Here is a 23,415-nt window from a genome sequence, read left to right on the forward strand (position 1 = left end):
TTAATTCGACTACATTCCATTATCCTCGTTTTGCTTTTGTTGAAGTTCATCTTATATCATCCTTTCAAGACACTGTCCATTCCGTTCAACTGCTCTTCCAAGTCCTTTGCTGTCTATGACAGAATTACAATGTCATCGGCGAACCTCAAAGTTTTTATTTCTTCTCCATGGATTTTAATACCTACTCCGAACTTTTCTTTTGTTTCCTTTATTGCTTGCTCAATATACAGATTGAATAGCATCGGGGATAGGCCACAACCCTTTCTCACTCCCTTCCCAACCACTGCTTCCTTTTCATACCCCTCGACTCTTATAACTGTCATTTGGTTTCTGTACAAATTGTAAATAGCCTTTCGCTCCCTGTATTTTACCCCCGCCACCTTTAGAATTTGAAAGAGAGTATTCCAATCAACATTGTCAAGCCGGCCGCGGTGGTCTAGCGGTTCTAGGTGAGGAGTCCGGAACCGCGCGACTGCTACGGTCGCAGGTTCAAATCCTGCCTCGGGCATGGATGTGTGTGATGTCCTTAGGTTAGTTAGGTTTTAGTAGTTCTAAGTTCTAGGGGACTGATGACCACAGACCACAGATGTTAAGTCCCATAGTGCTCAGAGCCATTTGAACCATTTGAACATTGTCAAAAGCTTTCTCTAAGTCGACAAATGCTAGAAATGTAGGTTTGCCTTTCCTTAATCTTTCTTATAAGATAAGTCGTAGAGTCAGTATTGCCTCACGTGTTCCAACATTTCTACGGAATCCAAACTAATCTTCACCGAGGTCAGCTTCTATCAGTTTTTCCATTCGTCTGTAAAGAATTCGCGTTAGTATTTTGCAGCTGTGACTTATTAAACTAATAGCTCGGTCAACACCTGCTTCCTTTGGAATTGGAATTATTACATTCTTCTTGAAGCCCGAGGGTATTTCGCCTGTCTCATACATCTTGCTCACAAGATGGTAGAGTTTTGTCAGCACTGGCTCTCCCAAGGCTGTCAGTAGTTCTAATGGAATGTTGTCTACTCCGGGGGCCTTGTTTCGGCTTTAGGTCTTTCAGTGCTCTGTCAAACTCTTCACGCAGTATCGTATTTCCCATTTCATCTTCATCTACATCCTCTTCCATTTCCATAATATTGTCCTCAAGTACATCGCCCTTGTATAGACCCTCTATATACTCCTTCCACCTTTCTGCTTTCCTTTCTTTGCTTGGAACTGGTTTTCCATTTGAGCCCTTGATATTCATGCAGGTGGTTCCCTTTTCTCCAAAGGTCTCTTTAATTTTCCTGTCGGCATTATCTATCTTACCCCTAGTGAGATAAGCCTCTACATCCTCACATTTGTCCTCTAGGCATCCCTGCTTAGCCATTTTGCACTTCCTGTCGATCTCATTTTTGAGGCGTTTGTATTCCTTTTTGCCTGCTTCATTTACTGCATTTTTATATTTTCTCCTTTCATCAATTAAATTCAATATTTCTTCTATTACCCAAGGGTTTCTACTAGCCCTCGCCGTTTTACCTATTTGATCCTCTGCTGCCTTCACTATTTCATCCCTCAAAGCTACCCATTCTTCGTCTACTGTATTTCTTTCCCCCATTCCTGTCAGTTCTTCCCTTATGCTCTCCCTGAAACAGTTTGCATTTAGAGTTCGCAAATTCATTAACTCTCACCTTTTCCCGGTGTTATTAATTTCAGGCGTTTGTATTTGTCTCCATGTTATAATTCTCGTGCTCTTTCACAGAATGGTATGCTAGAACATGAATTGCGGGTTACTCTGCACATGGCGTTTTATAATCGATGAGCGGCAAGCAGGATGAGTTGATGCTGATGTAGTCACTCCGAGATTTTGTCCTGATGAGACTACGTAACTGCGGATCATTGCATTCGCAACACATGCTAAATGTTTATAGGTTATTAGGAAAAACCGGTAACAAACGACCAAGAAATTTATTCCTGCACAAATCTTACGTAAGAGGTGTGATTTGCAACTGTTTGAGATAGCATTGTATGTCATTAACAGTTTCACGCTCATGTGCTCGTCATTTATTACCATTAGTACAAAGGTCAGATGCCGTTATCACTGAGTGACATTCACATTCTGGGGCAACTTCCAGGGAATAAAATGGGTTCATCACTTTGTATCAACACACGTAGCTAGTACAGATACGAGGGTGCTTTATAACCTGGAAAATCTGAAGTAGTAGACGCTCGAAGGCAAATTCCTAATATCTCTCGAAAAGCTACTTAGGAAATTGAGTAGTCAGGTTATTAAGGTGAAGTTAGGGAACATTCTTCAAGCATCTTCATATCTGGTCCATGCGGAAGTAAAGAGATAAAATTAGACTAACAAAAACTTATTTAGAGGCAGATAATTAACAATTCTTCTCTGGATAATATCTGGAAGGGACGTGTAGTATGGTTCAAGAAGTCGCGAGTGCGCCTGTTTTGAAATACTGCAAGGTGCGGAGTGCACCGACGGCCAGATGAGGAGTTTTAACAAGTCGGGGGTGGAAGGTGTATTTTGGACTGTAAGTGTTGCTGTGATGTTTTGCGGGTGTTTGTCGTATCATCACTTGGGTATACTCATTCAGGTTATCGGAAGTGTGAATCCGCTTTTAACTGAATGTTCTCAGTGATTAAGTGTTGTCCCTTTTTCTATATCTACGCGGTGAATGTGCCAAGAACACTCCTATCTTCCAAGATAACAGACATGTTCGCGGGCCCACATGCATACATTCCTAGTTTGATAAACACTACGGCACAGCATCGCACCTCCACTAGCCCGATAAATCAGCTGATGTTACTAACATATGAAATGTCTAGAATTAACGTGGAACGAAGCGATCAATGCAATGTGGTAGCACTGCGGGATGTAATCATCAATCCGTGGCGTCAGCTGCATACGGCGGAGCTGAAAAAAAATTTAGACTTCCTTCCTCGGTGAACCGGGGTATTACGCAACCTAGAGGTAATGTTACACGGTATTAACGTAAAGTCACCCCAGGGTGACTATATTTTTGTCCAGAGTGTTTATATGTTCCATGTATTAAGTGATGTATAGGTTTAGAGTTAGTTATTTCCGTTTCTGTAACGGTATTTTTTTTAATGAGTAATAGAAGAGTTTAGTTGACGTCCATTAAATACATGAGTTGTTGTTTTTATTGGGGAGCCCCGTCCCCCTTAGTGAGATTTGATGAGATTTAGTGTCCCCCTCTTCCCATAACGTGGAGTTTACCCTGTAGTTCTTAAATAATTAAATTTATATGACGTGTTCATGGTTTTTTTCATACCACTAAAATACCTATTAGGTTGTTAGGAATTAATTCCGTAAAGCAAAATGTTATCCGGTATAGGAATGGATATGCTCTGAATATTCTCTGCTGTTTGGCAGCTTTCAAGACAATAAATATAAAAACTCATGTAGTCCATCTTAAACGTAATTATCGTTTTTGGCTATAATTTTACAGAACAAAATGTAGTGCCTAGATTTAGTAAGTGTTTTGAACAGTGTTTTTAACAATCGATTAAAACCACTTTATTTTAAACATACCAATCCTGAGTAGTATTCAGACAGACAGGCAGAGACAGCTGGAAAAGAAGGCTCCGCGACAATAGTATTAATCGTTTTGATGGGTAGCGAAATAATTGACATTTTTTGACGTAATACATACATTAGGCGACATTGGACCTTGATTTATTTTGCAGATGAAAAACAACACCGTTTGTACTTTCCTTTGAACCATATGATTACGCTGCTTTCCAGTCTACTGATTTACATGATCAGTAAGATGGTTCTTGTCGGTGAACTTCAGCTTAGCTTTCTTCCGTTAAAGATCAGCTTCTTGCTGGCGAATTTGTTTCTACTTGCCGGTGTGCTGTGTAACATAAACTTTGTCGAAGTTTTGATATAAATTCATTTTGAACACAATATCATCGGCCTTATATGCGTTGCAGAATATTGCAATTGACTCACTAACTAACATGCAGTGATTTCGACCAGCGCGGAAGGGAACTAACCGAATGAAATCACGGCACTTATTCCATACCGGCAAATCCCAGGCATGCACACGTTTAAAGCACTCGTGTTAGAGAGCCCATAAAGACTGATGGACACTATAGTACTGTCTATGCTTAAGATTAATTCTATAAAATAAAATGTTAGTTATAATAACGTAAATTCTCTGAACTAATAAGTTGACATGAGATTTTCATTGCCCCCATTTTTTTTGTGTGGGGTTTTGGGCGCAAAACATCTTAGGTCATAAACGCCCAGTAAAGAACCAGAGAATGCTGGGACCGCGGGGGGAAAAAACCGTTGCGAGGTCCAATACAAAAAGAAAAAAAATCTAAAACATCAAGACGTTACGGAAGAGTATCTAAAAGACGTCGACAAAGAACCGGAGTCACTAGGTAGAAATCAGATCTCTTTTGCCATATTACTGCTTTTTAAAAAACTTAAACGCGAGCCACAGCTCGCACGTTATCTGCTAAAATGTCCGGCAAAGCGGGCGGCAGCCCTACCGTGAAGCATAAGTGGCTAAAATAGTGGCAGAGGATCAGCAAATGTCTGACTGTTAATGGCTGGCTACAGAAAGGACAGCTGGGTGCAGGGTCGCCATTCAACAAGTGGCGGTGACTAAAGCGGCAGTGCCCTATTCTCAACCAAGCCAACATTACTTCCTCACGGCGAGATGGCCGGGAAGAAGTTGACCAGGCTGTTCGGAGAGGTTTCACTACTATGAGTTTGTTCCCATGAAGGGAGCACCAATGGTCATGCCAAAGTGACGCGAAACGCTGATAGAGGATAGTACAAATATATTGCGAGGTAACAGAGTAAGAGGCCGGCCGACCGAGGTGGACGGCGGCCTTGGCTGCAGCATCAGCAGCGTCATTCCCAGACCTACATGGCCAGCAACCCACATGAATATAACTTGATTCCCTACCCCCCCCCTCATTTAAATAATATTTGGTGAGATTTTGCCGTACCCCTCTCCCTATTTTGAACTCAATTAATGGATGTGACCTTACTTTCTGCTGCATTATGCTGATGGATTTAGTGTCCGTGCCGTGGAAGCTTCTTAAGGAGATCAAGGCCAGATACGTTGTCACATTATCGACTGAGAATTCAATACGTATCGACGTGAGTGCAGTTGGCATCCAGTCTGCTGGCAACACGTGTCGAAGCGTACCTGGCTGAGATCGGCGGAGTACCAGGCGTCGTCGTAACCCTGCGTGCCGGGGTCCAGGCGGAAGCTCCAGACGCCGTCCAGGGAGCGCAGCTCGCGGGACTCGGAGTCCCGAGGGAAGAGCAGCCCGCCGCCCACAGCCGGCGCCGCCCACGCCGCCCACGCCGCCAACCCCAGCAGAAAGCGCACTGCCCACTGCCTCATGTCCGCCACCTGCCCGGCACACGCCATGCGTCAGGTAATGCTCGCTGCACAGTAGCAAGCGGATGCGATTCCCGCACCACACAGAAACTAACCTAGCTACTTACTACAAACAGCTCTGTCCATGACCGTGATACGAGACCCATACTGGGCTTACATTTACCCATAAATAACAAACATAAAATTCGGAAGAATATTTTCTATCAAGGAATAGAACTGTACAATAAATTGTCTAAAGTCCAGGCTCCAAGACTTCGTAACTAAAAGTCTAAGAATCTGACCTTGCCTCGGATACTGGACCGAATACAAAATAAGCAGTCTGGACTAAGGCAAAACAAAACCAAATCCATTTTGAATTTGTCCTGTAGCAAGCGGCAAAGTGACCAGCGCCTGTTCACCAGTGGTAAAGAAAGCACTCCGCCTTCAGGCCACGAGTGGTCTATCGGGACCATCCGACCGCCGTGTCATTCTCAGTGGAGGATGCAGATGGGAAGGGCGTGGGGTCAGCACACCACTCTCCCGGGCGTTATGATGGTATTCTTGAGCGAAGCCGCTACTATTCGGTCGAGTTGCTCCTCAATTGGCATCACGAGGCTGAGTGCACCCCGAAAAATGGCAACAGCGCATGGCGGTCTGGATAGTCACCCATCCAAGTGCCGACTACGCCCGACAACGCTTAACTTTGGTGATCTCACGGGAACCGGTGTATCCACTGCGGCAAGGCCGTTGCACCTGTTCACCAGTGGTGAACATTTAACATACAAACACTTTTACAACCAAGTAAACTTCCTAACTGGGAGATACCGATGTATTAAAAGTACAGGAGATTCTAATTTTTGGACTTCAAGAAACACAAATGATGAACGGTAACACCATGGATTTCGGCAATTGTCGTCTTTTTAAAAGTAAAACTGATAAAAGAATACTTAATAACACACCACATCTGGGATTTACTTTTGCAGTCTGCAAAAAATATTTTAATTTCAATAACGGAGACGAAATCAATTAATAATAAACTATTGACAGTTTCTCTTAAGTGCGAAACTAAAGCATACACTTTAATTAATGCCCACGTAGCAGTCAATGAGCATAACTGTTATAAATCTGAAGAAGTTAATGAAGCTTGGGACACGTGAGAAAGCACTATCTCGAAAATTCCCTCAAACCATGTTAAAATTTTAATGGCTGATTTTAATGTACAATTAGGTTAAGAGAAAAAAAATTTAAGACAGTGGTGGGAGGAGTTCCTGCGCGTAAATGGGGAAACCTAAATGGCCAAAGACTTGTTGAAACGTGCAAAATTTTTAACCTTAAAATAATGTCTACACATTTTAAAATGAACCCTTCTAAACAAAAGACTTGTCGGGCACCCAATACATTCATTGTGGAATTTCAGATCGATCATATAGCAATTTCATACGCTAACTACAAAGAAATTTTAAATGTCCAAGTTAGGAAGGAGGTTAATATTGATTCTCCCCATTATTTAATGCGAATAAAAGTAAAACTTCAGACTCAAAGGCTCTTCAAAATAAAAACGTTACGCCAAAATTTGACACTACTAAAATAACCCGAACTCTAAGAAACAAATTTGACAAAAACATTCCAAAAATTGGTAAAGCCTAAAAGAAAAGTTCATCAGAACCGCACAAAATTTAATTTCGCTTCGAAAGAAGCGGAATTAAACAGCAGTTAAGTCTAGACATGAGGCATTCAAAAATCGGAGTAGTAACAAAACTGAAAATATGTACATCATCTTTCTAACTGTAAGAAAAGAAACATCTAAATTAATCTGACAGACAAAAAGAAACTACGAAAATGCCTGACTTTTAGAAGTATAAAAAGACTTTCAAAAGAACAATACAAGAAACTTCTATAAAATATTCAAAACAAAACTAACCGATTACCAGCCTCAAAGTCTTTGCCTCAAAAATCAAAATGGCAGTTGCGCTCTTAACAACCAGGAAAATTGCTAATTATTTTGAAAAAAAAACTATTAATCTGCCCAGAAGCAGTGAATAAATTCCAACCACTGCAAACTAACAACATCAACCCTAAATCTAATGAACCTGACGAAATGGAAATAACTAAACAAATTAAGAGACTTAAAAACAATAAAGCATCCGTAGAAGACGGTCTACTGCAGAACGACTAAAATCAGCTGGCACTAGCACTATAAAATGTATCAGTCAACTAATAGGACATATCTGGGAAACTGAGAAAATACCTGAAGACTGGAAAACTGCCCTAATTTATCCACTGCATAGAAAAGGGGACAGAACTGATATTAATAATTACCGAGGAGTCTCTCTTCTCCCGGTCACATACAAAATTGTGTCGCAATGTTTACTTGATCGAGCCCAATGACAGTTAGAACCTAAATTGGTGAATACCGAACAGGCTTTAGACAAAACAGATCCGGTACGGAGAAAATTCTTAATTTAAAACTAATCCTTAGACAGCAAAGGATTTCTGGTAATAATATTGTGTGTACAATTGTGGATTTTTAAAAGGCCTACGACTCAGTTAGTCGTGAATCTCTTTTCTAAATTTTAAAGGGACAAGGGCTAGATAATAAAACTGTAACACTGATTAAGGAAACGTTAAACGACACTAGCTATAAAGTTAAACTCATGGGGAAAATTTCTGAACCATTTAATATGAAGAATGATGTTAGACAGGAAGACGGACCCTTCCAATTACTGTTTAACTGTGTTTTTGGATAGGTAATTACAGAGTGGCAAGAGCAAAAATAGAATCAAAATGTAGATCAATCAATCAAGTTAGGAAGAAGTGATATTAGAGTAGGTTTCCTCGGTTTGCAGGTGATCTGGCAGTTTTAGCGAGGGATATTACCGCAGCTCATTAACAAATTGAAATTCTTAAAGAAGTTGCGGAAAAAGTAGGACTGTAAATATCGTTCGAGAAAACAATATATGACAAGTAACAGGCAAGCACCAATGTGTTTGAACGCGAAATGAGTAAAAATAACAAGGGTTCCTCAATTTAAATAATTGTGGGAGATCATACAAGAAAACGGTGACAAAAATTGGCAGCTGCATTCAGATTCGCACCGCACAAAATATTTATAATAAAGAATCACTTTCTAAATTAGACATTACAGCACTGCAATCAAATCTGAATGTCTTTATGGAGCAGAAACTTTAATTTCAAGTAGAAAGAGGGATACTGAAGAAATTCTAAAGAAAGAAAGATTGTTACGAAAATATTAGGCCTCAAAATTTTTGATGGAGGAACTTATAGACTGAGAAGCTATAAGGAAATAGAAGAATACACAAACGTACATGGTGACATGAGAAAACAAAGGCTTAAATTTTATGGCAACACTAAAAGAACGGCGTCCACTAGGTTGACAAAATAAATAGCAGGATTCTACGAAAACACAAATAAGCCCAAAACTGAACCAATTAAATGGATCGCTGCGACTAAGGAGCAGCCGGTATAACTCAGGCAGACGTTACAAATAGAAAAGCATTCAGACAAAAGATATTTGATTCGAAAGTTGGTCAGAGGGATATTAGAAAACAGACTGGAATACCATGATCTGAGGAAAGAAAGAGACTTCATTGCGACAGAATGAAACAAATTCGGACACAAACAAAGGCCATCCATCAAAAGGGACATTGCTTGATTGTACCTCGCATCGTTCTATTGGGCCCACAAGTGAAAAATAATAACAGTGATAATAATAATTGTCTAAAGGGAGTATATACTGAAGTACCAAAGAAACAGAGATACGTAAACAAGCATAATGCGGCGCTGCGGTGTGGGGCAGTTGTTAGATCGGTTACTGCTGCTACAATGGCAAGTTATCAAGATTTAAGTTAGTTTAAACGTGGTGTTATAGTAGGCGTACGAGCGATGGGGCACAGCATCTCCGAGGTAACGTTGAAGTGGGGATTTTCCAGTACGACCATTTCACCAGTGTACCGTGAATATTAGTAATCCGGTAAAACATCAAATCTCCGACACCGCTGAGGCCGGAAAGGGGTCCTGTAAGAGCGGGACCAACGACGGCAGAAAATAATAATTCAGCGTGACAGAATTACAACCCTCATGCAAATATGTGCAAATTTCAATGCTGGACCAACAACAAATGACAGCGTGCGAACCATTAAAGGAAACATCGTCGATATGGACTTTCGGAGCCGAAGGCCCACTCGTGTACCTTTGATGACTGCACCACATGAAGCTTTACACCTCGCCTGGGCCCTCAACAGTGACGTTCGAATGTTGATGACTGGAAACATGTTACTTGATCGAACGAGTCTCGTTTCAAATGGTTTCGGCGGATGGACGTTTATTGGTATGAAGACAACCTCACGAATCCATGGACCCTGCATGTCAGCAGGGGACTAATCAAGCTGGGTGAGGGTATGTACTGGTTTGGAGTGGCATTGGATCCCTGATACGTCTAGATAAGACTCTGACAGATGACACGTACGTAAGCATCCTGTCTGATCACCTGCATCCATTCAAGTCCATTGTGCATTGCGACGGACTTGGGCACATCCAGTAGGACAAAGCGACACCCCACACGTCCAGAATTGTTACAGAGTGGCTCCAGGACTCTATTCTGAGTTTTAACACTTCCGCTGGCCACCAAACTCCGCAGACGTGAACATTATGGAACATATCTGGGATACCTTGCAACGTGCTGTTCAGAAGAAATATCCACCCCTCTCGTACTCTTACAGATTTATGGGCAGCCCCGCGGGATTCATGATGTGAGTTCCCTCGAGCACCGCTTCAAACATCAGTCCAGTCCATGCCAATGTTGCGGCACTTCTGCGTGTGCTCATGGGGGCGCTACAGGATATTAGGTGATTGTACCAGTTTCTTTGGCTCTTCAGTGCACATATTATTTCTCAAGTTAACAACCGTTTTTCTCGACACATGCTAATTGTATAGGGACGACTGACGCATGGTTAGAAAGGTTATTTAACCATCTTTCGACATTGCATACCGATTTTGCGCTAAAACTTACTATTTGTGGAACGTTTTAACATAAAAGACTTTAAAACTATCATAGGCATCATGGATGCCCAACTTCATAACTATACAGGGTGTTCGGAATTTGCCGTTACAGACTTCCAGGACTTGTAGAGGGGAGTTCTACAGGGTTCCAATTCAGCCGCCCGACTCATCCACTTCTGCTTGAGGAACTGAATTAGAAACATTTAAGTAACAATTCGAAAGGAAACATAACGAAACAGCCATTTATCACTTAAGCACATTTGTTTGTATTAACACTTAAACGTTGTGTGTTTACATTATTCCAAACCGAAAAAGAACCCAGCATACCGTGCGTTCAGAACAGTACCGATGAATTACAACAGATGCTCGATGTGGCGACGCCCAACCTTGTTACAGACATTGTACCTACGAAGCGTGTTCTGGTAAACACCCCCCATCCCAGCTGGTGTGCCCGCAGTTTTTAGTGCAAGATACGACTCCACGAGTAGTAGTAGTCGCCGCCCGGTGTGGCCGTGCGGTTCTAGGCGCGTCAGTCTGGAACCGCGTGACCGCTACGGTCGCAGGTTCGAATCTTGCCTCGGGCATGGATGTGTGTGATGTCCTTAGGTTAGTTAGGTTTAATTAGTTCTATGTTCTAGGCGACTGATGACCTCAGAAGTTAAGTCGCATAGTGCTCAGAGCCATTTTAGTAGTAGCAGTCCACCTCACTACCGTATTACATACCCGGACAAACAACTCAGAATTTTCTCTTTACCTCAGCAGGCTTGGACGTGTGACACATCTGAACTGAAACCGTCGTAGAACGGAAACTGTACGTTTCCGGACATGGGTTCCTATGCAAAATATTACGTACTCACTCCTCTCTACAAGAGAGAATTTCGAACACACTGCATTGTCCAAGATAATAACCCTGACGACGGTCGTAGTCCGTTATCTCTGCCCGTCGTATGAATCAACTTTTCTAAACGGAAAAAACGATAAAAATACCTGTCATTGTCTCTTAGAATTGTGATTTACCTATTGCTACTAAGGCCTAAAGTAATTACATAAAACACGAAATGCAATTACAATCACAAAATCCAGTAACAGGTTATTGTGGTCTGAGTAATATAACAGATAAGAAGCGAACACTACGTTTTAACTTACACATTTCGTATTTATTTATTTATTTGTATTTTATATTCGTATTTCTCATTAAACTTCTCTTCAAAAACAGGCAAATGGAAGTATTACTGCTGAAACTTAGAAATTACAAGCAATACCGTATGAAAATATGTATACAAGGACGTATCATAAATTCATGATTTTTATTTCACAACTTTTGGTTCATATTTAAAGATTTTTCCCTTCCTTTCCACAGTTATACATACCCCAATGAACACACGTATTCCAAATACTATCATTGTTTTAAACCATAAAAGCGTATAAGTTGGCGCGGGTCTCCTAGTTTGAGGTATTACTAATAGAAACTTTCGTTTTACAAAATCAAATCTATTTTTACTGCCGTATATTTTTTACTTACTTTCCAGACGCCTTTCACCGTTGTACTACAGACAAAAAATCAAATGGCTCACAGCACTATGGGACTTAACTTCTAAGGTCATCAGTCCCTTAGAACTTAGAACTAGTTAAACCTAACTAACCTAAGGACATCACACACATCCATGTCCGAGGCAGGATGCGAACCTGCGACCGTAGCAGTCGCACGGTTCCGGACTGCGCGCCTAGAACCGCGAGACCACCGCGGCCGGCGGAGAAACTACAGCCGTTACTTTTCCCAAGGGCATGCAGCTCTGCTACATCGTTAAATGATGGTGGCATCATGTTGGGTAAAATATTCCGGAAGTAGAGTAGTCCCCCAATCGAATGTACAAGCGAGGACTTCTCGGGAGGATCCTGTCATCAGTCAAAAAAGAAATAAAATAAAACTGGCGCTCCTCAGGCAGGAGCCTGGAATGTTATATCTCTTAATCGGATAATCAGGAAAGAAATGGAAACCAGCGTAGTTTCAATAATGTATGTAAACGAACGACTGATGTGGATAGATTTGACAGTGTCTAGCAAGAAAATTAGGATTGTGTCAGTATATTTGCATTGTAAAGGGACAGATCAAGATAAGATGGATAGTTTTTATGAGGCACTCAATGATGTAGTTGTTATAGTGAAGGGCAAGGATAGTGTTCTGCTCATGGGTGTTTTTTATGCCAGGATTGGAAATCGAACAGAAGGATATGAAAGGGTTATGGGTAAATTTGCAGAGGGTATGGAGGCCAACAGGAACGGGAAACAACTCTTGGATTTCTGTGCCAGTATGGGCTTAGTAATCACAAACTCTTTTTTTTTAAATATAAGAACATTCACCGGTATACTTGGGAAGGCAGGGGAACCACATATGTCATTGACTATATAATAACAGATCAGGAACTCAGGAAGGCTGTGAGGGACACACGTGTATTCAAGGGATTCTTTGATGACACTTATCATAATTTAATTTGCAGTGAAATTGGGATTGTGAGGCCGAAAGTGCAGGAGGTCAGGTCCATATGTAGGAGGACAAGACTGGAGAAACTTCAGGATAAGGAAATCAGGCACAAGTACATAACAGCGATCTCAGAAAGGTACCAGTTAGTTAAATGTAGTCAATTACAGTCATTGGAAAAGGAATCGACAAGGTACAGGGACACAGTACTAGAAGTGGCTAAAGAATGTCTTGGAACAGTAGTGTGTAAAAGTAGGATGAAGCAAAAAGCTTGGTGGAATGACACAGTCAAGGCAGCCTGTAAAAGGAAATAGAAGGCGTGTCAAAAATGGCTACATACTAGAACTCAGATAGACAGAGAAAGTTATGTTGAAGAAACAAAGCCAAACAGATAATTGCAGCATCCAAGAAGAAATCTTGGGAAGACTTTGGAAACGGGTTGGAGATTATGGGTCAAGCTGCTGGAAAACCATTCTGGAGTGTAATTAGCAGTCTTCGAAAGGGAGGTAAGAAGGAAATGACAAGTATTTTGGACAGGTCAGGAAAACTGCTGGTGAATCCTGTGGATGCCTTGGGCAGATGGAGGGAATATTTTGAAGAGTTGCTCAATGTAGGCGAAAATACGATCAGTAATGTTTCAGATTTCGCGGTAGAATGGGATAGGAATGATGATGGAAATAGGATCACATTTGAGGAAGTGGAGAAAATGGTCAATAGACTTCAGTGCAATAAAGCAGCTGGGGTGGATGAAATTAAGTCGGAACTCATCAAATACAGTGGAATGTCAGGTCTTAAATGGCTACACAGGATAATTGAAATGGCCTGGGAGTCGGGTCAGGTTCCATCAGACTGGACAAAAGCAGTAATCACACCAATCTTTAAACATGGAAACAGAAAAGATTGTAACAACTACAGGGGTATCTCTTTAATCAGCGTTGTGGGTAAAATCTTCTCAGGTATTGTTGAAATGAAAGTGCGAGTATTAGTTGAGGACCATTTGGATGAAAATCAGTGTGGGTTTAGGCCTCTTAGAGGTTGTCGGTACCAGATCTTTAGCTTGCGGCAAATAATGGAGAAGTGTTATGAGTGGAACAGGGAATTGTATCTATGCTTTATAGATCTAGAAAAGGCATATGACCGGGTTCCTAGGAGGAAGTTGTTGTCTGCTCTACGAGCTTATGGAATAGGAGGCAAACTTTTGCAAGCAATTAAAGGTCTTTACATGGATAGTCAGGCAGCAGTCAGAGTTGACGGTAAATTGAGTTCATGGTTCAGAGTAGTTTCAGGGGTAAGACAAGGCTGCAACCTGTCTCCAGGTTATATGACAGAGAAAGGTTGAAGAAGCTACTGGAGGATCATATGTTGAAAACAATAGACTGGCTGGGTGAGATTAAGATATGTGAACACAAAATAAGCAGTCTTGCATATGCGGATGACTTAGTTGTGATGGCAGATTCGATTGAAAGTTTGCAAAGCAATATTTCAGAGCTAGATCAGAAATGTAAGGACTATGGTATGAAGATTACCATCTCCAAAACGGATTGAGTGCCAAATAGGAGGAACAAAGTTAGAACAGGTGGACGGTTTCAAGTACTTAGGATGCATATTCTCACAGGATGGCAACATAGTAAAAGAACTGAAAACGAGGTGTAGCAAAGCTAATGCAGTGAGCGCTCAGCTACGATCTACTCTCTTCTGCAAGAAGGAAGTCAGTACCAAGACTAAATTATCTGTGCACCGTTCAATCTTTCGACCAACTTTGTTGTATGGGAACGAAAGCTGGGTGGATTCAGGTTACCTTATCAACAAGGTTGAGGTTACGGATATGAAAGTAGCTAGGATGATTGCAGGTACTAGTAGATGGGACAATGGCAGGAGGGTTATACAATGAGGAAATCAAAGAAAAACTGGGAATGAACTCTATAGATGTAGCAGTCAGGGCGAACAGGCTTATATGGTGGGGTCTTGTTACACGCATGGGAGAAGCAAGGTTACCCAAGAGACTCATGGTTTCAGCAGTAGAGGGTAGGAGGAGTCGGGGCAGACCAAAGAGAAGGTACCTGAATTCGGTTAAGAATGGTTTTGAAGTAATAGGTTTAACATCAGAAGAGGCACCAATATTTGCACTGAATAGGGGATCATGGAGGAATTTTATAAGGGGGCTATGCTCCAGACTGAACGCTGAAAGGCATAATCAGTCTTAAATGATGATGATGGAATTTATGCACTTTTTAAGCACTGGAGGACTTGCATCGAGCATGGGGGAGATTATGTTGAAAAGTGGTACAGCTTTGTACCACTTCTGCAGAATAAATAATATTTAAAAAATATTTAAGTTTTTCATTTGACTCACCGTCGTAGAACCCGCCTGATGATCTGGATCCATGATTCGAAGGATATCTATCGTGTGTGAAAAGGGCAATCCATGTTTCGTACGAATGAACCTTTCTATATCTGTGCTGATTTGCGGTTAGAAATTTTCCTCTCTCCGGCAAACTCATTGCCTTCCAGCTTATAAAACCCCGTCAGTCCAAAAGGTTTCGCGAATGGATTATGAAAGAATAGAGAAAAGTCAAGATGGTGATATTAATGCTCCAGATGTTCTATATAGTCTCCTCAAACCCCTCCCTCTTCAACTTGAATACAGCGAACAGAACGTTCATACGAACATTTGAAACTGTCAGAAACGTCTTTCGTAGCGATTCTGCTCGACTTGCGCTTCACCTTGGCTTGAATGTCGGTTATGGTGCCGCCCGGGGTAGACGCGCGGTCTCAGGCGTCTTGTTACGGTTCGTGGGTCTCCCCCACGTCGGAAATTCGAGTCCTGCCTCGGGCATGGGTCTGTGTGTTGTCCATAGCGTAAGAGTTAGTTTAAGTTAGATTAAGTAGTGGGTTGGCTTAGGAACCGATGACTTCAACAGTTTGGTTCCATAAGGCCTTACCACAAAAAAATTTCGGTTATGCTGTCAAAGCGTTGATCCTTCGTGTGAATTTCTGCACATTGTCGTTCTGTGATAGATTCTATTGATAACACGAAGTCTCGTCACCCGTCACGACTTTTCACAAAAAAGAATTGACGCATTTTGCATTTCAATCAAGTCGCGACAGGAGTCCATGCATCGATGGTTTTATTCGGAAATCAAAGTGTGCTGTACAAATTTTGGACACACTTTTCTCATTCTGGAAAATGTCTTGAACACTTGATTTAAAGACGTGGCTCCACTACGATTTCCGACGCAATAACGTTCACACACTTCAGCCACACGTCCTCTGCTTAACACTGCCTACTGACAACCGACTGGTCGAATACACTTCAGCTATCTACATTTATAAACTCAGTCATAGTAGTTACTACGCTGACTTAGCTTACACGGCAACAATAAAACCAGTCTCGGAACTCTGGGCGGACGGTGTATGGTCAAGGATTCTGCAGGAGACGGACGTTAACAATACCCTTGTGTGTGTGTGTGTGCGCGCGCAGGATTAGCCGAGCAGTCTAAGGCGCTGCAGTAATGGACTGTGCGGCTGGTCCCGGTGGAGGTTCGAGTCCTCCCTCATGCATGGGTGTGTTGTTTGTCCTTAGGATAATTTAGGTTAAGTAGTGTTTACGCTTTGGGACTGATGACCTTAGCAGTTAAGTCCCATAAGATTTCATACACATTTTTTTGTTGTGTGTCCCACAACTCCTCCTAAACCACTGAACCGATTTCAACCAAACTTGGTACTCATATCGCTTACTGCCAGGCAACAACCGCTGCGGTAATAAGGACCTCCTACCTATCAAAAGAGGTGCGGACAGAGGTGAAAAAGAAGCGTAGTCTGCGAAGCGTAAAATCCCATATTTTATTCGCTCTGAATTTGAAATCGAGAGCACTTAGCGACTTGCAACAAACTTTACACATAATTTCAAAATATTACGAACATTTTTTTCTCGTTGGCAACCCGTATAAAATGATGAAAGGGAAAACATTTATCGCTAACTACTTTTGCCCTGTAAGTACTGCATGAGGCATGACATTGTAATTTATTACTTCTTTACTATTAACTACAGTCGTGACACTTTTATACACGTAATTGACATATGACACTGAATGTAAGTGCAAAATTATATCACTGTATGACTAATAGTTCAGGAGATATGACATCATAAACAATGTGATACCTGAAAAACTGTCGCATTACGCACGACATTTAAGTGTATTACTTCTCCCCTATTAACTCTATTCGCAATAAATTTCGCAGACAGTATGCTCAGCGTACCTACAGTATTATATCATTGTACGACACATAGTTCGGGAGATATGACGTCATAAATAGTGACATACTTGAAAAACTATCGCAACGTGTATGACGTTTAATTTATTACTTCGTTGCTACTAACTCCAGTCTCAACACAGGGTACAGACAGTATTCACATTCCCCACTGAAGGTACCTACAAAATTATATCAGTGTAAGACACATAGTTCAGGGGGTATAACGCCATAAACATCAGGCACAAGGCCAGACCACAGACTGGTTGGAGTCCAGGCAACGAGTAAGAGTAACAACACAATTCGTAGGTCCTCAAGATCACTGGGTCGGTCGTCGTAATACCGCGCGGAAAAACTGAGTTAACACCTCAGCTGAAGGCAGAAAACACGCCATTAATCTGGTAGAATATCTAAATACTTTTTTAAATACGGGATTTAATACACTACTGCCCAATAAAATTGCTACACCACGAAGATGACGTGCTACAGACGCGAAGTTTAACCGACAGGAAGAAGTCGATGTGATGTGCAAATGATTAGCTTTTCAGAGCATTCACACAAGGCTGACTGGCGTTGCCTGGTGAAACGTTGTTGTGATGCCTCGAGTAAGGAGAAATGCGTAACATCACGTTTCCGACTTTGATAAAGGTCGGATTGTAACCTATCGCTATTGCGGATTATCGTATCGCGACATTGCTGCTCGCGTTGGTCGAGATCCAATGACTGTTAGCAGAATATGGCTGTAACGGATCATGCAGCCACGTCTCGATGCCTAAGTCATCAGATGGGGACGTTTGCAAGACAACGACCATCTGCACGAACAGTTCGACGTCGTTTGCAGCAGCATGAACTATCAGCTCGGAGACCATGGCTGCGGTTACCCTTGACGCTGGATCACAGACAGGAGCACCTGAGATGGTCTACTCAACGACGAACCTGGGTGCACGAATGGCAAAACGTAATTTTTTCGGACGAATCCAGGTTCTGTTTACAGCATCATGATGGTCGTATCCGTGTTTGCCGACATCGCGGTGAACGCAAGTTGGAAGCGTGTATTCGTCATCGCCATACTGGCGTATCACCTGGCGTGACGGTATGGGGTGTCATTGGTTACACGTCTCGCTCACTTCTTATTTGAGCAGAATAATGCACGACCGCATGTTGCAGGTCCTGTACGGGCCTTTCTGGATACAGAAAATGTTTGACTGCTGCCCTGTCCAGCACATTCTCCAGATCTCTTACCAATTGAAAACGTCTGGTCAATGGTGGCCGAGCAACTGGATCGTCACAATACGCCAGTCACTACTCGTGATGAACTGTGGTATCGTGTTGAAGCTGCATGGGCAGCTGTACCTGTACACGCCATCCAAGCTGTTTGACTCAATGCCCAGGTGTATCAAGGCCGTTATTACGGCCAGAGGTGGTTGTTCTGGTACTGATTTCTCAGGATCTATGCACCCAAATTGCGTGAAAATGTAATTACATGTCAGTTCTAGTATAATATATTATCACCGAGCGAGGTGGCGCAGTGGTAGCACATTGGACTCGCATTCGGGAGGACGACGCTTCAATCCTGTGTCCGGCCGTCCTGATTTAGGTTTTCCGTGATTTCTCTAAATCGCTCCAGGCAAATGCTGGGATGGTTCCTTTGAAAGGGTACGGGTGACTTCCTTCCCCATCCTTTCCTAATCCGATGAGACCGATGACCTCGCTGTTTGGTCTCTTCCCCCAAACAACCAACCAACCATCAGCTGTATCCTGTATTGATATCAGACTCATCGACAAGTGACCGATAGAATGCATTTTACCAGCTTAGCATATTTACGTAGGATCGGAATTATCTGGTATTCTCGAAAAGTATCAAAAATTATCCAAAGAGTGACATGCTTGAAATGCTATCACAGATGAAGTCACGATGCCGTACTGGCGGTTGTAAATTAGCAGTGTGTAAATCAGCAGACGTCAAACTGCACGAGAAGAAGGCGTACGGTTAATTTTACATGAAGATTACACAATAAGACAGCTTTGTGCAAGATTGGTACTGTATTTGTTGATAATGACCAAAAGAAAGATAGAAAATAATATCTAGTAGTTGTTTGGAACGTCTTATGCAGCTGAGTTTGGGCAGTCAGTTTGTTACAGTAAGTGACATGGAGAACTTCCTCTTCAGCAAGAAAGGAAACTTCAATCACTGGATGCAAGTGACAGGTGAAATAGATTCTCCCTAAATGAGAAACTACAGCCATATTTTTCTAAAATGCAAAAGATTGTCCTGCAGTGGGCAAACAGTAGCTAACGATGCCATGCAAGTTTCTTGGACCAGCCGGGCAAAAAGTACTCGAGAAGATGCTTGGGTGAAATGCAGTCACTTTCATGAAGACAATATATTTGTTCACGAGGCTACTTAACCAGTGCAAAAATTGAATAGCATCCAGTACACATTGTTGATGTAACCAACTTATTCACCGGCTATGGAGAACTCTGATTCACTTGAAAAACGTTAGACAAATTAAATGATTAAAAACGGGTCGGCGTTGAAAAACACTTTTACTTCTGATCTAACAGCCACGTTAGATATATATTACAATAACCATTCCATAGTCTGTGTATGTCATGCACCATTTTCTTTGACCTAGTAGAATAGTGATTGTAGAGACCCAACTTGGTAGACTTTCAATGTTGGAAAGTTTATTAAGAAACAGCGTCCGCTGTTAAGCAGGGCCGGCCGGAGTGGCCGAGCGGTTCTAGGCGCTACAGTCTGGAACCGCGCGACCGCTACGATCGCAAGTTCGAATCCTGCCTCGGGCATGGATGTGCGTGATGTCCTTAGGTTAGTTAGGTTTAAGTAGTTCTAAGTTGTAGGGGACTGATGACCTCAGAAGTTAAGTCCCATAGTGTCAGAGCCATTTGAACCATTTGTTAATGCAGAACCTCTCCCAAAACACTAATCAGTTTAGTCATACGTGAAGGCTCCCAGTGACACACATATTAATGTTGACACAGGCGACAGTAGTTAATGGTAAACGAAAGTTGTAAAGTTGAACTTTTTTTTAATGTAGTTCTCAAAGGAAGAAGCAACGAACGTCTTCTCCATTCAACTGCCTTACCGCTGTAAGGCTGGCTGACAGCAGACAGTACTAACTATGCTGAAAGACGACTGAAATCGTTAAAACCCAGCAAGGGTACACATAGCCCGCTCTGTTTTCGACCATAATGTACTGTAGATCGCCTCAGCAGAGAAATATTCCCAGTCATCAGAAAATCACAACAGTCACATTCCTCCACAAAAAAAGCGCAAAACTTATCCACGGAGCTGCCATATCTAGCCAGTATCACTCATTCCTACTTTTGGCAGGATGCTATAAGCTGTTTCAAATCCATATCTAATGAACTGCAGATTCAGCTAGAACTGAAAATTTGTTGCCAGTCACAAAGTAGGACTCTATCCTCGGACTGATAGCCATCTACAGGCACAGAAATAATATCAGGGTCCTCGATCAGATATGATTATTAGCCATGTTACACGCTAATGACCCACTCAATAGTAGTTGTAATTTCATAGTTTCCGCAGGTGATGGAGTTATGTATGAGGAACTTATATCTGACGGAAGGCCTAGTGATATCGACTAGGACGTTCAAAACTATCTGTCTGCGGGAAAGACTAGTTCAAAATGGTTCAAATGGCTCTAAGCACTATGGGACTTAGCATCTGAGGTCATCAGTCCCCTAGACTTACAACTACTTAAACCTAACTAACCTAAGGACATCACACACATCCATGCCCGAGGCAGGATTCGAACCTGCGACCGTAGCAGCACCGCGGTTCCGGACTGAAGCGCCTAGAACCACTCGTTCACAGCGGCCGGCGAAAGACTAGCAACTAGCTCTTAATGTACAGAGATGTAAAATTGTGAACTTCACGAAACGTAAAAGTGCTTCGTTTCAGCGACATTATGATGGAATAATTACCGCGATGGAAGCAGTATTTACTTACTTGTGTCTGACTCCTCTAATGATGGCTGATGGCTTGCTTGCGAGAGTCCCTGCACAATGCGCTCTTTTGTAGCTTGTGAGTTGCATGTTTTTCGATGGTAATCTGAGGGTGGGGAGAGAGCCAACTAAGAGTAATGGTTTCACATCACGTGTTCTGGATATCGCGATAATTTCAAGTGGACTTCCGGCAATTGTTACGCTGTCGATAACATCTTATCAGGATTTGTAATTTGTCATGGATAGCGTGAAGAGCAGGAGCAGTATCAGAAAAATGTAAAATCTGGCGTAGGAAAAGATACAAAAAAGTAATACACCGAAATAGTAGTTGTTGCCTAATCTACTCATATGTCTCGAAGAATACCGGAGCGCACAGAAAAAAACAATGACACTGATGTTTAGGGATAGAAAGAGGTCAACTATTATATAACTTGTCCCCTGGAATGCACAACAGCCATATCACAATTTTAAACGAATAGTCTCATATAAAAAATAAAATTAAATATAGTTATGCAATTGTTGAAGCAATCTCAGAATAACAAGAAATTTTTTATTTAAATATGTCACGTAAATGGTATCATTATAGGTTTTGACTCCTTAGGAAGTCAATATCACTGATGCTTTAATAATCAAGAGAGACCGGTAATGATACCATTTGTGTGACCTGAAAACGAAATATTTAATTTTAATTTACAAGACGGTAACTCTGTCCCCCCTCCCTCCCACAGCTGTATTCTAAGTCGGTGTATGACTAACAAAACTTTTTACAAAGATAAAAAAAAACATTCGTTGTAAATCATTCAGATCTATGCCCTAATAAGCTCTCATTCTAATGAAGAGGTAGAATACCTGTACAAACATCTAGAGAAACTGGTACACGGCATCAAACCTCAATATACCGCAAAGTATTTAAGACTAACTATTCACAGAAGACTAAAATGGAATGTACACCTCGTTATCATTCTACTCCAGATACGAATCCAGCATTCAGTTCCACGGAGAGGGGGAAGGGGGAAGGTACACGGTTTGTTACTGTGGCCCCCTCCCGCAGACATAACTTTCCGTCATCTTCACCTTTAACGAGCCACAGATGCCAAACATTTTAATAATATTAATAATAAAAATATAGAATGTTTTAATTTAATAGTGATAATAATTTGTTTATATCAGTGCTTAGTACATCATTGTAGCATAAATTCCATGAAGGGCGTAGAATTGGTTGTTGGCAGTAGGTAGCAGCTTCTGAGTGCGCACCTTTTCGTTGCTATAACATTTTCTACAATCGGTCAGAATGGTATATTACTTATATTAAAACATTAAATTGCGTTTTTTTTGGAGGTGGAGGTGTTAATTTTAAATATTGAGTTTAACAGTAGCACTGGAAGTTAATTTCTGGTACCTTCTTTAAATATTCCTGACTGAAATTAACCCCCTCAAAAGACATTTACTGATTGTTAAACAGTTAGTTAGGAATATTATCAAACTTTTAATCGCACCTGCTAGTGGCAAAACTTCTGAAATGGTAAAGCGGTGCACAGGAAATTTTTACTGACTTATTAATGGATTTGCATTCTATCCAGCATCGGATTCCCATCAGACCGACGAGAACGTTTACCGATGCCATTGTTCAGAGGCCAGTGACCGATCTCAAAATTAAGTAGTTTGCGTAATTAAATTTCCCGGATACTCATAGAAAAGATCGGTAAAAAGAGATCTCAGGGGCGCTGAAATAAAAGTTGATAAAGTAAATGCCGGTTGAATATTAGTAGCGTTCGGCTGTGGCCACCAAACAATTCGTCAGCAACTCTCCTTCGCTGCAGCCTGAAAAAGTTCCAAAATCCATCATAATAAATTGAGATTTGGCATTAATGAAAGAGGAAACACAGACGTTACCATTAAATTAACGTAATTATCTAGTAGAAACTTACAGATACGAGAGCGACATTTACATTTTGTGAGAGTAACCGAAAGAGAGAGAGAACAGGAGCGCATCAAAACAAATTACGGGTTACTGTCTTCATTTTGTTTTAGAGTGCTTCTTTTATAAAGTTTTAAATCCATAAACATTTCTCTGGAACAGCAAAAACTACGTTCTTGATATTGAAGTATCCGTTTCTCCTTAATTTACAGATTTATCTACATAGAGAGAATTTATTCTTAATGTCTTTTAGCATTAATTAAACGTTTGGGGCATATTTTATTAATTATTCAAAAAGCAACATTTAAAGTCCGCAAGCCCATCCATGCAGATTAACCCTCAGGAAAACAAGTAAAATGTATATTGTGTTTTTTAGAACTCTTTGCCATTATTGAGATTTACAC

At 41.4% G+C, this 23,415-nt stretch overlaps 1 protein-coding gene across 1 annotated transcript in view; it reads right to left on the reverse strand.

Moving 5' to 3' along the window:
• Positions 1 to 21,199, reverse strand: part of LOC126271602 (beta-glucuronidase-like) — a 129,493-nt gene extending 108,294 nt beyond the window's left edge. Inside the window, exons 1-2 of the mRNA XM_049974165.1 lie at positions 21,098 to 21,199; positions 5,178 to 5,387 (exon numbers count right to left, since the gene is read on the reverse strand). Of these exons, the coding sequence (XP_049830122.1) occupies positions 5,178 to 5,378 (201 nt within the window). The 5' untranslated portion in view covers positions 5,379 to 5,387; positions 21,098 to 21,199. The remainder of the gene's footprint in view (positions 1 to 5,177; positions 5,388 to 21,097) is intronic.
• Between the last annotated feature and the right edge of the window lie 2,216 nt (positions 21,200 to 23,415).

The sequence above is a fragment of the Schistocerca gregaria genome, chromosome 1 (assembly GCF_023897955.1).
Source record: "Schistocerca gregaria isolate iqSchGreg1 chromosome 1, iqSchGreg1.2, whole genome shotgun sequence".
Classification (NCBI taxonomy): Eukaryota; Metazoa; Arthropoda; class Insecta; order Orthoptera; family Acrididae; genus Schistocerca; species Schistocerca gregaria.